At 38.0% G+C, this 13,144-nt stretch overlaps 2 protein-coding genes across 3 annotated transcripts in view; one reads left to right on the top strand and one right to left on the bottom strand.

Annotated features, from left to right (window-relative positions):
- Positions 1–9,219, top strand: part of LOC105465642 (solute carrier family 2 member 12) — a 67,883-nt gene extending 58,664 nt beyond the window's left edge. The window contains exon 5 of the mRNA XM_011714191.3: positions 3,542–9,219. Within this exon, the coding sequence (XP_011712493.2) occupies positions 3,542–3,695 (154 nt within the window). The 3' untranslated portion in view covers positions 3,696–9,219. The remainder of the gene's footprint in view (positions 1–3,541) is intronic.
- LOC105465643 (TATA-box binding protein like 1) overlaps positions 7,360–13,144 on the bottom strand; it is a 35,866-nt gene continuing 30,081 nt past the window's right edge. For both annotated transcript variants that reach the window (XM_011714194.2, XM_011714195.3), the window contains exons 3-7: positions 12,260–12,342; positions 12,030–12,093; positions 10,416–10,519; positions 10,224–10,318; positions 7,360–7,899 (exon numbers count right to left, since the gene is read on the bottom strand). In XM_011714194.2, coding sequence (XP_011712496.1) covers positions 7,820–7,899; positions 10,224–10,318; positions 10,416–10,519; positions 12,030–12,093; positions 12,260–12,342 — 426 coding nt within the window. In that variant the 3' untranslated portion in view covers positions 7,360–7,819. The remainder of the gene's footprint in view (positions 7,900–10,223; positions 10,319–10,415; positions 10,520–12,029; positions 12,094–12,259; positions 12,343–13,144) is intronic.

Genomic DNA, 13,144 nt, shown 5'->3' with positions numbered 1-13,144 from the left:
TGTCATCACTTGTGCTTCTGCTCTTCCCACTCTCAAGAACCTGCTCCAATGAGACTTGTTATGGCCATTCCGCTCCTGAAATTACTTTTTAATGTTCCAGTTACCTCCATGTTGGTTAACTCTGTGGTCAATTCTCACTCCTCATCTTAGACTATCCCCAGCATTTGACTGGAGATAGTGCGTTTGCCTGGGGATAGTCCTCCTTCCTGAAATGGTTGCCTCACAGCCTTCTGGGACCCGTCCCCTGTTGTCTCTTACCTATGGGTCTCTCTTCCTCTGCTTCCTCTCTTAAAGTTGGTGTGCCCTGGGGCTTAGTCCCCTGACCGCTTCTCTATCACCCTCACCGGCTAGTTGATCTCAGTCAATGACAGTTTGTATCTCATTAATATGCCAGGGTCTGAAATTTGTCTCTAGCTATCTCTCCAGAATTCAAGGCTTGTTTATTCAACTGCTTACTCTACGTCTTTCCAAATGTCTAACAGATACCTAATACCTCGCATGTCCTAAATTGAACCTGTGATATCCTCAAACCCATTCTACTCACAGCCTTACTCACCTCAGTGGATGTCAACGTTATCCTACTACTTGCTTTGGCCACAAACTTAGGAGTCTTTCCTGACTCTTTCTCTTATACTCCATCCATGTTCAGTCCACCAGGAAGTTGTGTTGGCTCTTATTTCAAAATATATCCAGAGCCTGAACACCTTCCCAGCTGCCCTGGTCTGAGTCACCATGATCTCCATCCTGAGTTACTGCAATACCCATTTATTGGTTCTCATTTCTGCCTTTGTCCCCTCCCATCAGTTCTCTACACAGTGGCCAGAATGACCCCTTAAAATGCAACCAAGGTATTCTTTTTCTCCAATCCTCCAGTGGCTCTCCAGCAAGAGCAGAAGCCTTCCAATGCCCTTCCAGCCCTGTACAGCCTGCTAATCTGCCCTTCTCCTCTCACAGCCACACAGGCCAAAGGCTGCATCCCAGACACATCAGGCATGCTCAAGGCTCTGGATCTTGGCACCTGTTTCCTCTGCCTCAAATTATCTTCCCCTAGATATCCACCTGTCTTGCTGCTTCACCTCCATCAGACTTTTCCTGTCCCTCTATTTCAAATACCAGTTGTGTATCCAACTCTGCACCCACTTTCCAATCCTTCAGTTTTAACCAAAGCAGAAACACTATATTTTACTTGGTCTACTGTCTATCTCTTCCTGCTATATTTAAATTCCATGAAGCCAGGGAATTTTGTATATTTTGTTCACTGTTGTTTCCCAACACTCGGAACAATTCCTTGGCATATAATCAAAGCTCAGCATTGAATACATGAAAAAATATGAACGAAATGGATCTAGGAGTAAGGCAATGAAGCAGTCAAGATGACACTGCAAGTTTTAACTTGAGAAACTGGACAGGTGGTGAGATGGGGAAGCCCGAGAGATGACTAGGTTTCAGGGCTCGGGAGAGAATAGAGCTCGGATTTGGAGATATTAACTGTGAGATGTCCATTAGACATCAAATAGAAACATTAGTAGTAGGCACTTGGATATATAAGTCTGAAATTTGGAGACTCTAGGGGTTAGAGTCAAATGTGAGTGGCCATCAGCTAAGTGGTATTTAAGTCATGAAGCCAGCTAAGCTTATCTGCTCAGAGAACAGAGAGAGAAGGGACTAGGCCCAGTTTTGTGCCAACCTTAGAGACCGAGCAAAGAAGAGAGTGTTAAAAGAGACTGAAAAGAAGCCAGCAGTGAGGCTGGAGGAAAGCCAGATGTGTTGTAGGAAGGTGGGACTGGAGAGACCAGCCACAAAGACAGAGGTAATCATAGGCTTGACAGACTCAGGCTCAGTGGAATGAGAGGACAGACGCCGACTGATATGGTTGGAGGACAAAATGGAAGTGAAGTGAAGAAGCTACAGTCCACTCCTTGCATCAGTTTTGCTGTGAAGGGGAGCAGAAAAGCAGAATGGCCATGCCCTAGACTCATTTCCAATCACTGCTTCATTCACAAGCATTCCACTCACCCTCTAACCACTCATCTCTCCAGCCCACTTCCTCAAGTACTGGCACTTTAACAAGTCTTCAGCCCCACCACAACCTGGAGGCTCACGCTCTCCCTTCCTTCCTTCCTTACCCTGCTTCCTACTTTCCATGGCCCACCACCCAGGCCACTTCTTTGCATTTCACCTTCTCCCTTTCCCCTCTTCTCTCTCCTTCCATCACTCAGGCAAACCTTAACTCTGACCAAGTCAACTCTTAGTTCATTTTATCCCTGCATTCAAGCAGCTAAACCTGGCTGAATCAAACACACAACCATGCTGATCAGCCTTGTTTTAAACTTACGAACATCAATCTCAAGTAGCTCTTGAGGAATATCGTGCAATATACCACATTTCCCTGTTGAGTTGACATTCCTACTTTTAAAGACGATTACTTCACACCAATATTTTTCCCAAGCCTCCAGCACCCCCTCCCACTTCCTCACTCTAATTATTTTGCTTTTTAGTTCACTGAGAAAGTAAGTTGAGACCATCTCGTCCTCCTGCCACAAGATCTAACCTGCCTACATCTGTGCCCACACATTCTGCCTTGCTGCAAAGGTCAATGCTTCCATTTGTACACTGACTGCATCAATTTCCCCCTCCTATGGGATTATCATCATGCACACACTCACAAAGCTGCAGTATTTCCCATCCTGAAAAAACACCTTCCTCAGATTCCCTCCAGATACCAACTCGTTTCCCTGCCCCCACTTCTCAGGTCTCTGGGATTCTTTGCAGGGTTCCCTCCCTAACTTCATTCCATTTTCTGATCGTCACTGCTTTAGAGAGATGCCACCTGTGTAACAGTCTGTCCTCTCCCACCTAACGAAATCCTTTTTTCTCCTTCTCCGTTTATTTCTCATTAGCACTTTTACTACTTCAAATTATATGCTTGTCTCCCCTCTAAAATCTAAGCAAGCTCCTTGAAAACAGGAGTCTTTATCTACTCAACCCATACCACCTACATACTGTGGCCACTCAAATCACTGGTTAAATTACAGAAAAAGGTATTTGAAAAGGGAGGTTCAAAGGCAGCTCTTCATTTTTAATAAAGGTAAAATACAATAGCATCTTTTTGTGTTGATGGAAAGAATCCTGTAGAAAAATTTGTTAATGTAGGAGTGAGGGATGACGTAGAAGACAGAAGAGATATAAATATAGGCACATTGCTGGAGTTTGAGAAATGGAAAAAAATAAGGTCTGGGATGAAACCTCCACTGATTCTCTGTATGTAATACTATCCTTGGAATCCTTCCCCACAGAGCTGACTGCTGGGATTGTGTTCTGAGAAGACACCATTACCCCTTGCATGAGACTGACCAAAGTCTGCGGCATACTGAATTTCATGATGCAGCAGGCTTCCTAATAAAAATATGTATTTATTTTGCATAGCTAAAACATTAAAGCCCCAGGGTGGTTTAAAAAATAATAGCCTACACTTTTTTTTTTTTTTGTAGGTACTGTAAACTAAGAATGACATTTTCATTAGTGCCTCTTTTTCTTTCAGGAACTATGTGAAAAACAACATTTGCTTTATGAGTCATCACCAAGAAGAATTAGTGCCAAGACAGCCTCAAAAAAGAAAACCCCAGGAGCAGCTCTTGGAGTGTAACAAGCTGTGTGGTAGGGGCCAATCCAGGCAGCTTTCTCCAGAGAACTAATGGTCTCAACACCTTCTGAACGTGGATAGTGCCAGAACGCTTAGGAGGGTGTCTTTGGACCGGTGCATAGTTGTGACTCCTGTGCTTTCTTTTCAGTGTCATGGAACTGGTTTTGAAGAGACACTGAAATGGTAAAGACAGCCTTTAATCCCCTCTTCCCCAAAAGGAACCTCAAAAGGTAGACGAGGTACAAGGTCCTAAGTGATCTCTTTCTTATTCTGAGTAGGATATCAGGTTAAAAAAGAAGTTACTGGCTGGTTTCATACTTTCTACCTTCACAGAGCAGCCTTTGAATAGACCATGTCCTAGTGAAGACATCAACCTCTGCCTTAAGCTATGTATGTACGGAGGCCAGTCACAGCTTTATTATTCAGACACACAAGTGGTCTGGACGTAAGGGTACAGGTTTTGCCTACCAAGACACTGCTTGCAGTGGGTCCTACGCAAAAAAAGAACCAGAACACACAGTGTGGACAACTGCCCATGTATTCCATCTAGATTAGGAGAGGGTCCTGGCTAGGATTTTACTGGTAATTCCTAGTTACATTCAACAAGTATAAATATTATAGAGCTTATTTTATGAACTATAAACTACAATTTAATGCAAAATATCCTTTTATGAATTTCATGTTAATATTGTGAAATATTAAAATTATTCTGCAATAGTTGAGAAAAATGAGCATTTTTTTCCATTTTTAAAAAATGCATAGAAAAGACAATTTTAAAATCCTGGGACCATATTTATTTAGAAGTAGCTGTTAGTAAAACATTAGAAAAGGAGTCAGGCCATTAGGTTATTTATCCAAATCTCTAAGCAATTAGGTTGAAGTTATTAAGTCAAGCCTAGAAAAGCTGCCTCCGTGTAAGGCTTTCATGACAATGTATAGTAATCCACAGTGTCCTGCAATTCTTCACACTCCTCAGGAATATCAATACCTCAGGTTACGGCACACAGGCTACACTCGATGATGACTTTCAGTGACCGAAGACACAATAAATGACATTCAGACATCAGGACAATTCCCTTGTATGTTCTTCTCTATGATGGCGGCCTGTACAAGCAACGTGGGTTTCACCCACACAACGATGAACTGTTCTCTACTTCTCCAGCTGATTTTAAAGACTTGGTAAGAGGTCTCACTAATAAAATTTGGGTATGATGATAGAAAATCCATAATCAAATCTTGAACCAAGTAACATATTAAATTACTAATACTGTAAGTGATGGAAGACACAGAAAAAACGTAAAAGCACGAACAACCTAACTTGAAAAAGAATTTTAAAATATGATTAACCTAAAGAAAAGAGAATCCTAAGAGCCAGCTCCTTCTTACTTAGCTTGGAATTTTCCCATTGGTTCCCAATAAACTGTCCCAATGTCATATAAGGCAACATGATCTACTACATTCCTTTATAACAATGTGGAGAGACTATAAACCTATGTAAGTAGTAAAACTATAAGATCAGAGACTCAGGAGGCTGACTAAAAGGCCTGATCTGCAGTGTATTATCTGTATTAAAATTGCAGGCGAAGCTAAAAGGAAAGGAGATTTGAGATCTCAATTCTATCACAGTGTATTTCACATGCAAGTCAGAGCATGCATTGTTGTTTGTTTTTGGAAAGAGAAGGGAAGTGTGTTCTGCCCCACGTTTCCTTCCGTGTTTATAGTTCAAACACTATATATACTTTAGTTATTTTTTGGTTTAGCCATTCATTATAAATGGGCAGGAAACTGTTTATCAGCCTAGCCGGTTTATTACTAGTGACCTCGACTTCAGTATCTTGAGTATTCTTTTGCATTTTTATTTTAATATCCCGAGTCTGTAACTAAACAATTTTGTCTCTAAATTTGTATCCAATGTTCATTGCCCCACACCAAATCAAGCTTTTTGATTTTCAAAAATGAAAAGGGGGAAATACTTACAACTTATACATATATATTCACAGTTTTTATTTATAAAAAAAAATTTACAGTACTTATGGAGAGCCAGCAGAAGACATCAGAGCACTCACTTCTTCCCATCTTTGTTAAGGTTAGTGAATTACCCATGGACACTGCTAGGTGAGGCTCACTCAGCAGCCCTGAAAACAGACCCGGTCACACTGTCTTTACCCTCTCCCTTCAAATAAAGCACTTCGATTAGCTATTGATCTGCACAGTTTTCAAGTCATGCGAATACTGAAAAGGTTGTATCATCTGGATCTGTACCTTGGCTATATAAGCATGTTTTCCCCCATTCTACATTTCTTTTTTTGGTGAACATTGCAAAACAGGAGGTGACTTATTACGGTTAATTAAAACTAAATGAAAATGTCAAATCTTTAAAACAGTGAGCTTGTAACTCTTTCATGTAATTTTATTCTCTATATTTATGAGTTTGGCTATCCTACTGAATCTTAAAATAAAGGAAATAAACATTTTTTTTTTTTTTTTAAAAAGGAAAAATAAAAGTCTAACAATTCCAATGAAATCTTTCCTAAGAAAGAAAAATGTAAGTTTGCCTTTGCCTTCCACTTTGGAGTAAGAAGCAGGTTAGGGAAGGCATTGAGAAGAAAAAAGATAAAAATAAAAATAATAAGTGTTGTTCAGTGCAGTGCCTAAGCTAGGTTTTCAAGATTTACTTTATAATACGGTAAGGAAAATGTACTATATATGGAGGTTAGGATGTTGCAACTTTTCCACAAAGCTTTGAAAACATTTTGGAAATACAGGTTTTTGTGGAACATTGTGTTGAAATATTGTCTCCATTAAGTTTCTCCTGAGAAGCTAATTGGACTCTCCACTCAGCTTTACTTCTAGGTATAATCACTGTTGGTTACACTAAACTCCTACACCTAAGTGATAGGGCACAACTACGCTTGATCCTGTATTACCACATCAGGGCTCCTGGGTGAGCCAGAGACACTGTTTCATAAATGCGTATTTATTATAACTTTAAGAGTAGCAATCTCATATACTGAATAGTCACTCTTTAACTCCATTAAATAAGATACAGCAAGGGGAAGGACAATATCGCACAAAATGGCTTTCAAATTCAAGAGGGGCTATTTGATAATTACATTGTGGCACAGAGGCAGCTTGTGGGCATTTCATGTTAAAACATCTCCATGTTACCAACTTCTGACAAGACTCTTAGTATAGGCTTGGGCACCAACCCAAGATTAAAGTCAAGAACCTCAGTCACTTCTCTACAACTACAGGTGTTGAGTCTTTCCAGAAAAACAAAGATCCAAATGAGGCACCATTCATCACAGCTTCTTTCTCATGGCCATCTAGTGGGTAAGAGGTTTCTCTTCTTAAAACTACAATTTCTTAACCTTTACAGTTATTTAACATTTTCTATCATATTAAATTAGCAACATAAAACATTATCCTTTATCTATAAACTTCTAGTCTGGTTCTCTAGAGTTTATATACACGTTTTTATTTCTAATCTGCAAGAAAAAAAAATTCCTATTTATTTGGTAACAGAGCATTAAAAGATACTATACACATGTGGCGCATATATATGTATATATATACACACACACACACAAAATACACTTCAAAAAGAAGCCAACACACTTTAGCCAAAGTCTTAAGCTTGCATAGATTTTAAAAAAAAGTATGAATACAATTTTTGTTAAAATAGAAAATGGGGAATAAAAGTTACAGAATGGATATGAAGAGAGATCTTTTCCAAACTTTTATTTGTGCACATTCAATTGAAAAAGATAACTTTTACAGGTTCTTTGGTGCCCATATTCAGCATACAAAAATGTAAAAGACTATTCACAAATAAAACACATTAGCTCAAAATGGAAAAAAATAACAATGACAACAATAAAACAATCTAAGGTAGTGCACACTGTGACAGCTCTGCTTATGGGGACATGAGAATTACTGCGAAAATAAATAGAATGTCCTTTTGTAAAAGCAGCAATGTCATGTCTTGTAAACTTCCTTTTATATTACAGCAAGGTTTGGAATAAAATCCAAAGGGACTGGAGCTTACACTGTAGCCGTGAATGAATAAAAGAGTCTATCTCCTCAATTACTGTTGGTCCAGTTTTCCTTTTGAGTCCAATGTGCAGCAGGTTTAAAAGGTGCTCAGTTAGAGATTCTAACCAATTAAGTGGTGAATTATAAAATTTCTTTCCTGCTTTCAAACACAAATGGGTAAATCTGTTCCACAGCAGTAGCAACAGCCTTTACATTGGGCCCTGTAATAAACACAACGGAGGAACGAGTGAGAAGAGTTGGAAAAGGGAGCACTAGGAAAAACTGATTTTCCAGAATTAAAAATATTCAAGTGGTATAGAATATCACGTTAACTGTTTAAAAAAAACTACACATATAATTATACACATAGCCATAATAAGTAAAAATAATACAGATTTTGTTCTGGGCAATTAAAGGACACATGAAACACAAAATGAGGTTATTCACTTTGTTTTAGGGCACCAGACCGAAAAAAAAAGTATATAAAAAACTGCATACAAACTATCATGGACTAATACAAAAAGTACTGTAATATAATATGTACATGAAAGGAAGGAGTAACAAATGGGACTAGATAACAGCTATCCTTTTGATCACTATCATCCGGCTTCTGGTTAGGCTACAACAGAGGCTCAGGAATATGCAGGAACACAGCAGAGTGAAACAAAGCTGCCACCAAAATGTTGGGAAACCAGAATGCTGTTTTAAAATATATGGTTTAAAAATCCCCACAGATTTACCACCACTGGGTATCCACATGTTTATTACCAATCTGGTCATTTCACCCTCAGAGCTTATACAAGTCAATAGAAAACAAAGCACAAGGCTACGAGGTGACCGTGCATTATGTTAATTCTTGAACAACTTTATAAAAATGTAATCTTTCATTTAAATTGTTAAAAAGAAACATAAAAAAGGACAATGAAAACTATTTTCATAAAATTTATTTTGAATAAAAATGGCTTCACTAATACACACTTACCTCTTTTGAAAGACCCAGGAAACTAACAAATCCACCCACTGTAAACACTCTGATGGTCCTAACCACATCCTATCTTGGTGAGGTCCTTCCTGACTCACTTTACCCCCACCCTGCTATGCTTTGCTCATGGGAACCAATTCAATATTACTAACATTTCATAGGATATTCCTGATCTAAGTAAACAATGCATACTACTTAACCACGTCAATTGTCTTCAGTTTATTATTGTTTTGTTTAATATCTAGTAACTCAGTAAATACAGAGTTTTACATATGCATTGTTTTATTATATACTTAGTAGAGATAGATCAATAGGCTTTGGGCCTGCTCAGACATCCAGCCTCCAAAGTGTGGAAACAGAGAACAGAAAGAAGGGAACAAACAGACCTGTCCCCTACCATCCCATATTTAAGATTCAGGTGGGATCCTGGGAATATGCTTTGAAAGTCCCCAAGGAAGATGGGAAAACCCATGGGATGAGTCAAAACTAAAATTTATTTGTTGAGAGACTAAATTGTTATTTTCCTCTATGGACTGAATAAAGAAAAAACAAAGCTCAAGGACGTTGAAGACATTTTCTTTAATTCTTTTTTGCCTAAGGTTGGGCCTGACTCCCAAGCAACGCCTCTGCACAATTTATAATCATAGTACCATTAAAATGTCACACAGCATGCTAATGCTACCCTTTGACATGAATGCCTAGTTTTCTGAAACCACCCTTTCTCCAAATAAAGATGCAAAAGATATAGCAAGATAAACATAACAAACAGGTACCAATTATATTTAATATTTTGCTTATGTAAAACTGAAGTTTATAAAATGAGTTTCTCATGAGAATTTTAAATATAAGGTATCATAAATTTACATACTATGGATACATATACCAGAATATATATACATACACATATATATGTGTGTGTGTGTATATATATATATAAATTTTTCTTTTTTTTTTTTTTTGGAGACAGAGTCTCACTCTGTTGCCAGTCTGGAGTGCAGTGGTGTGATCTCAGCTCACTGCAACCTCTGCCTGCCGGGTTCAAACAATTCTCCTGCCTTGTAGCTGGGACTACAGGTGTGCACTACCACGTCCAGCTAATTTTTTGTATTTTTAGTAGAGACAGGGTTTCACCACGTTGGCCAGGATGGTCTTGATCTCATGACCTTGTGATTAGCCCGCCTCAGCCTCCCAAAGTGCTGGGATTACAGACGTGAGCCAATGCACCCGGCCCACCACAATATTTTTAAAGCGCCATACTGGAAACTACCCAAATGCCCAATGAGAATGAATGATAAAAACAACTACACAGAACATAATATAGATGAAACCCACTAAGATAATGCTGAGTGAAAAAAGACACAAAATAGTATGTGTAACATTTATAAATAGTACAAAAGTAGGTAAAATAAATCTACAGTGTTAGAAGTCAGGAGACCGGTTCCTCTTAAAAGGGCAGAAGTAACTGAAAGGAACAAATCAGACATTATTTCTATCTTGGTGTATTACGCATCTTGTATCATTCAATCCATAATTTACAAGTTTGGTTTCAATATCATAGAATACCTGTTACTGTGATACTTCCTGTCGAAAAAATCTGTAACGTAGCTCTTAGAGATTTTATCCGATAGCACACAGCAGGATGAAGTTCAGGTTCATAACTATACAAAAGAAGCCACAATTAATATAAATATTTACACCCTGACTAGTAATTTCAAATTTGGTAATGTATCAAGATAAATTGCTTCAAAGACTTACCTGGCGTGAGGTCTATTGTTCTTTGTGAATTCTGGCAAACGGATTTCAAATGGCATGTTACACACTGCCAGAACATTAACAACCTTAAAATCTGTAAATATTACCTTTAGGAGAGAAGTAAAACTCAATAAATTTATTTTGAAACAAACAAAAAAATCTGCTCATCATGGCAATCCTTAATAACCATCAATCCTTAAAGCCAAGAGCAAACAAGATAAAACAAAAACATTTTAAGTGTATGTTTAGTACTGTAAGTTATGTAGCATTGAAAGCTTTAATTCAATATTTTAAAAAGCCCAAAAACTTCATTAAAAAAATAAAACCAGAGGTATTTGCATGATTAAAACAGTATGGGTCTTTCTAATCACATGTTTAATTTCTTAATACTTTTAAGTGAGATATTTAAAACTACTGAGAAAGGACAGAGAATAGTGAGGGAAAAAATTTAAGTCCAGGTCATCCTGCTAGAGTAAAAATGGAACACATGTCACCTTAGAAAGTCAGTAAATACAGAGTGTACACTGGGCTCCAAAAGTCAGATGTTTTTCTCATATGGAATAAGGCAAAATGACATTTCTGTGATAATATTAGTTAGATGTTTATTTTCTTTCTGGGGATAGAGTGATAAAATTGTTTTTAACTAACTGGGATTTCTCTCAACACTTCTAATGTTACACTAAAAGAAGTTCCAAGGCCGAAAACAATGCTCTTAACCTTAATAACTTTGGTCACTCCTACCAACATCTTCAACTGTTTCATCTCATCTTTTCAAACATTCCTCCTAAAACCACAATTTTGGGTAAGCTAACTATCCTTCAACTCAGCCTTGCACACAGCAGTTGCGCAAAGCCAGGAAACTGCAAAGTGGCAGCACTCTCAAATCACAGTACAACTCAAGACTCTCTCTACTGCCACCCTCCCTCAAGCACCAACCCCCACTCCCCAGCAGCCATTCAGTCTCTTCCTATCACCCTCTACTTCAGAGAGACTGAGTCATCAGAGGGAAACGTAACTTCCTCTCCCCACTTCCACAAACTTGTCTCAATCCCAAACAGCCTTGCCCTCATCTTCAGGGACCATTCCCATCTTTATCTTTCATTTATTCATCATTTGCAAGTGACCTAGCAAGTCCATAATATGTAATCATTTTATTCAAAGGTATATACCTCTATCAAGTTATAGTGATGAGGCTGACATGCCGGTGACAGTCACGTTACATGTGTGAGAGCCTGCCAGCTGGTGTGTCCATGTCAACGGGCCTCTGCCATTCTCTATTCACCACTCTGACCTGGCATTCTTGAGATAACCAAAAACGATTTTGTTTGTGTACATCAGAGGTGAAAAAAACTTAGAGTTGAAAAGGAAATTAACTTGTGAGGAAACAAGTCTCTTTATGGGAAAGGAATTAGGGAAAAAGCTAGGATCCTTTACAAATACCCACATGGCCAAATTTTGCTACAAATTTTCACACTGAAGGGCAGTATTAAAAAACCTAGAAAAAGTTCAATCATAAGAATAGTATGTATAGTGATTTCTTGAGTCTATTACAATTTTTAATTCTACAAAAATAAATCCTTAAATATTTATAGTTTAGATACTGTTTGAAAATGTTACCTGAAAACCTAGTTTCTGCAGACTGCGGGCTAAGCGTCTGGCACCAAATTTAGCTTCTTCTTCACTATGGTATTAAGGAAAGAAAAAGTTTATCAGTTATACAGGAAATAAATTTTATACTGAGGAACACAACAAACTTCACATATGATTTTGCTGTTAAGTCTAGGAAAATGTCCGTTCCATGAGGGAAAAAGCAAAAAATAAAAACAAAAAACCCAAGTAGCATTTACCTTGTTGCTCCAGTGCAAATAATTTTTCCTGAGGACCAAATTGTAGCTGTAATTCTAGGTTTTCTAAGCTTCATTAATACTTTCTGGGGGGAAAAAAAATCTGATTACCTCATAAGCATTATTTTTCACTTATGGTTCTGTTCTATATAGTCATATTAATGTCCAAATACTACTCTCCAAGCTTATCCAAGACTGCAATAACTGCTCTCCAAATCACCCATTTTGAAATCAAGTACAATACTGAACACAAAGAACATATTAATCCAAAAAGACATTTGATTAATTAAAAATACAAGGTGTATAGAAATCTCTCACTCTATATACTTGAAATCAATGTACTCCAAGTACATAAACAATTCAACTCTCATTCCACTCCAGTCACATAACTGGAACTTGCATGGCTCCTCACACACACGAAATCTGTTCATGCCTCAGAAGCTTTGCAGTAGCTGTTGCTTTCATTTGGATAGTATCCCCTCAATATTCTCACTTCATTCAGGTCTCTTACCAGATGTCACCTCCTGAAGAGAGGCCCTCCCTAACCATTTTCCCTGAAACACCCATCACTTCATCGTTTTCTAATTCCTAACTCTGCTTTCTGCTGTTTCATGGTACCCATCTCTACTTTATATTGTATCCTAGAGTTGACATGCTTATTACATACTCTAGTTCAACATGGGCATCTTGAATAAAGGAGAAATGTTGGAGCTGGAGATGTAATTAGAAATTCATTAGCTTTGGAAGGCATTTAAAGCTATGGGTTAGAATGAAATAACTACAGAGTGTGTATCAATAGGTCAAGGACTAAGCTCCAAGAAAATATGCAAATTTTAATTTTCATTCCAACTATTCATTAATGGAAATATTTGTTAGATGCCCATTCTA

This window comes from Macaca nemestrina, chromosome 5 (genome assembly GCF_043159975.1).
Source record: "Macaca nemestrina isolate mMacNem1 chromosome 5, mMacNem.hap1, whole genome shotgun sequence".
Classification (NCBI taxonomy): domain Eukaryota; kingdom Metazoa; phylum Chordata; class Mammalia; order Primates; family Cercopithecidae; genus Macaca; species Macaca nemestrina.
The sequence above is the reverse complement of the archived record's forward strand: the minus strand, read 5'-3'. Positions and strand labels throughout refer to the sequence as shown.